Source organism: Asparagus officinalis, chromosome 1 (assembly GCF_001876935.1).
Source record: "Asparagus officinalis chromosome 1, Aspof.V1, whole genome shotgun sequence".
NCBI lineage: Eukaryota > Viridiplantae > Streptophyta > Magnoliopsida > Asparagales > Asparagaceae > Asparagus > Asparagus officinalis.
Window position 1 is genome coordinate 130,772,206 of NC_033794.1, and position 4,160 is coordinate 130,776,365.

The following is a 4,160-nucleotide window of genomic DNA, read 5'->3' on the forward strand; positions in this document are numbered from 1 at the left end:
AGCGATCTAATGACTATATATACAACAACGAGATCTCTTTTGCTGCTTCCTAAGCCGCTTCCATAATCGAAGAACTGTCACCTTCCTCCCCGTGGTGTGGCAGAGGGCAACTGCTGAACTGCCGCGAGTGGATTCACCTGAACAGAGAAGGCAAGCTGCCAAGCATCAATCAGAGCTCTTCTAATGGATGAGCCTTGTTGGATTATAAATCTGAAAAGCATCATAAAAGAAATTCCTCCATTAGTCATATCATAGAAGAATGATGCATCTAAAGATTTAATTTAAACATGACATTTGCCATTGTGTCATTTGTTTTGTGTGCATTTTCAGAATCTACCACGTATTGGCGATCACATTTCAGGGGGATCAAGATTTGGGGGTGCATGAGGACAAGCAGACATAAACAAACTTCTATAGCACTCAAGAAATGTCTTGGTTACATCAGAAGATTCAGAACATATGATTGTGGTTCCTTCTGTGATTTTCACTTTATTGCCGCAAAAAGGTAGGAACTAGCAAAAGGATAACATATTACCGTTTCCATACTGCGTGTTTCTTTCGAAGAATATAAAGAACAAAAAGGATAAACGAGCCCAACATCATAGTCTTTCTGCGAGGAAGGACCGATAGGAAATTTCCAACCTTCGACCCGAATGTTTTATCTGAGATACGCTCAGTGGATGGCTTAATAGATCTCAAGGAGGAAGGTTTTGCTGCATGTCCATTAGGAAAGTCTGGTAGTTCAGCGTCCCCAGAAGCTTTTTCCACCGTGTGTGCAGCTGAACAAGTACCTGAAATAGATAAGCCGCCGCTTCTATCTGTTGATGAGCTGGAATGTGCCGAGAGATGCAACGAATGTAGCTTTCTCAGCATATCCTAAAGAAATCAGAAGAAAGGAAATAACATTATAGTGCCGCTCATTCAGAATGTAGGTAATTCATCATGAAAGGAACTCATGAGACTGAAGATACAGTCATATGAATATCAATAATGTTGTACTCTTTTTCCATAATACATATAATACAAGATTCAGACCACTAAGCTAAAAAGATGTTCAAATCACACAGTTATATGACCTAATGTTATAATGACACCAGTCCAAGAGACCTTTCACGTATAGTAAACTTTTGCGCTAAGAAGAACAGTCAAATGAAGAATGAACTAAGTTTTAAGGACACTAGTGCTTAGAGACCTTCCAACTTGCAATGGCAGTAAGATTCTACATCTCATAATTTGCTTTGTTTATCAACTCATAAGCCATGTGGACAAATGCTTATGCAGAGATTTCTAAAGTGGGCGTATGATTTTTGTGTTTTCTTTAATGAGCATATATGCTGGCTAGCCCCTACTAGTTTTGGTTGACAATGTACCACAATTCAAAGCTGAGAAAACTTCATAAAAAACTGACCCAGTTTTTCAACCGAGGTTGGACATTACCTCCGAGTTGGAGCCATGGTCCTAGCCAAAATGTTATAAGCAAGAGTGAATATCATGTTACAACCTTTATTAGCAGTTAGAAGCTAGGCAGACTACATTTTGTAGTAATGCAATTTAGGCGCATACAAGAAACACACATATAACTACCTGGATCGTGAAAGAGTCTATATGAAGAGGCATAATCATGAGTCTTTGCATCCACACAATAATTCCTTAGGTATAGAGTCAGCCAAAGAATAAGTGACCTGTGCACTAAGGAACAAATTTCATACTGGTATTTGATGTTTTCATCATAGAGGTAAGAACTAAGAAGCTTTTGGTGCGTGATTCATATGCTCCAAGAGGAATGAGATAATATCATCTAGCTTAAAAATTCATGGGACAGTAAAGCTGTTATACATTGGTCGTGGTTTGATAATTACATGTTGCAAGTCAAGTTCCCTACTCAATACGCGGGGGGAGGGGGGGGATGCACCTAAAGATTACTTCATTTGATTTTTCGCAAGCAATGTTAAGAATTGGCACCGGACCATGATGCATATTTGATATCCGACCCACAACAGAATTTATGGAGGACTCAATATTGAGGTAAACTAGTCTGGTTGTTTTTGAAAGTATGACTTAAGGTTCGTCTGGTATCATATTGATTTTGTTTTTCTAGAGGTCCTTAAAAGTATGATCTGAGTTTATTACAAAAGGACTTGCAGTTAAGGTGCATGGACTTAAGTGCTTGTTAAAATTCATTTGAGTTTCGATTTGGCTCAGTGAAACTAACTTACAAGACAATTATTCTCAGTGAAACTAACTTACAAGACAATTCTTCTCAGTCAAAGTTACTTACAAGACAACGAGATATAGTACCTGACGTTTTTCTTCAGGTAAGCCAGCTCTCTCTGTCCAAGAAACAGCAACATCAGGTTTATGTAGAACCCTCCCGAGGATGGTTATGGCATAAATATCTGCCACCTCCAAGTACTTTTCAAGAGGGATTGAAGCTTGCCACCTGCATCCTTCAAATTGAGCGTCCTGCAATTCTGATTTTGGCAAAACATCCACTTCATCTTTCAAATAAACCCATTTTTCAAGGAACTCCTCCAATGTTGTTGATAGGTTGGATGAATATCCCTCTGATATTTGCATGCAGACCCTGCCAAGAACAAATATATCATATGCTTTCCTTGTTCACAACTCAGCACAAACTAAATTACAAGAATGCACAAAACAGTTTCTAAGCATTAATTAATTTTTAAAAGCAAAAGATCCAAACATGAATTACATCTCAAATAAAAGTAGATTGACCATACCCCGTTAGGAAGACTAAAACTGGTATTGCCTCCAGTGTACCAAATAACTCTTTAAGCTCGCCAAATAGTTCACTCGTCCTGCATTTTTTTCGAAGGATTGAATATTTACTATATGAAGTTTCAAGAATCAGCAAAGATCAAAACCTACTAATAAAGCTAATCCCTCTTTTTTTAAATCAAAAAGGTCATAACCCACGAATAATAAAGCTACACAACAACATGAACCACAAGGAAACGACAGCAAGGTAACATTAAAAAAGTTAACGCTATTCATATGATGAAAACCGTTTAAAATTGTTTACAACAGAGAAACATACAAAATCAGAAACCATATCAACACAATGAGGCATTTCCACCAAATGCAAGTTCGTTATACAAATTCATCATTCTTGTTGACTTAGATGAAGTCTCTTGACACCAGAAAAGCGAGCGAGCAATAAAAGTTGCTTCTTTGCTTTTTTCATATTCGTCACTTGCCATTTGTTATACTTACCTTCATTCTTCTCCTTAAGGAGGGTGAGCGCTCACAAGAGAATGTAATTCCTAATCGCTTTGTCCCAAAAATTTATACCTCCATCGAATTATTAAAAAGTTTGCCATGAAGGCCACTCTTGTATGTTTCAAAGAATAACAATGACAATTTTCTACCCAGCCTACATGATAAAGCTCTAAACTGGGAAGCTTATGCTATTTCACTTAACAGTTTTCTACATAGCCTATATGATCAGGCTCCAAACTACGAAGCTTATGCTATTTTGCATGAAACTTTCACCATCTGACATTACGTTTATGATTTCCCACTTTGGGACTGAACTGAAGTTTACACTTCACTGTAAAAGCTTTTGACACCCCCTTCCATACATGTTTTCGCTCGAGACCTTCCTTCAAGTGATATGAGGGTCTTTATCAATTAGGCAATTTTAAGACATCACAGCACTTACACTGACAAGTTCACCTTCATAATATATTATAACGTCCGCAGAGCAGGAAAGGAAAATTGGGAGAACAAAGGAAGTAATGGCATACTATATGGAGAGAATCTTTTTCACCTTCCCAGTTCTTTCAATGACTGAACAAACACCATGCCAGCTGATTCCATCATTTCAACAAGTTGAGCATCATCTGCTGCGTTCGCTAAGCTGGCATTGTGCACCCGTTTGACAGTGGACGCAGCCAGCGATGCTGCTTCCCCGAACATGCAACAGACCATATAACTGGGCTCCCCCGAACAAAAACATACAATGCACGATTAGATGATGTATATAGATACTACAGTACAGGCTATGAAGACATGAAATCTAAGAACACAGTCCAGCTATCAGGGCATCGAAAACTTATATACTCCAGCAAGGCGTGATTACAAATAGCCAACTTACCAACATCATGAACATCATTATAAAAAAATAAAAATACGAAATC

General features: G+C 38.1%; 1 protein-coding gene across 1 annotated transcript in view; it reads right to left on the minus strand.

Annotated features, from left to right (window-relative positions):
* Positions 7-4,160, minus strand: part of LOC109821664 (protein APEM9) — a 6,411-nt gene continuing 2,257 nt past the window's right edge. Inside the window, exons 2-6 of the mRNA XM_020387857.1 lie at positions 3,791-3,955; positions 2,742-2,819; positions 2,299-2,584; positions 536-876; positions 7-210 (exon numbers count right to left, since the gene is read on the minus strand). Coding sequence (XP_020243446.1) covers positions 78-210; positions 536-876; positions 2,299-2,584; positions 2,742-2,819; positions 3,791-3,955 — 1,003 coding nt within the window. The 3' untranslated portion in view covers positions 7-77. The remainder of the gene's footprint in view (positions 211-535; positions 877-2,298; positions 2,585-2,741; positions 2,820-3,790; positions 3,956-4,160) is intronic.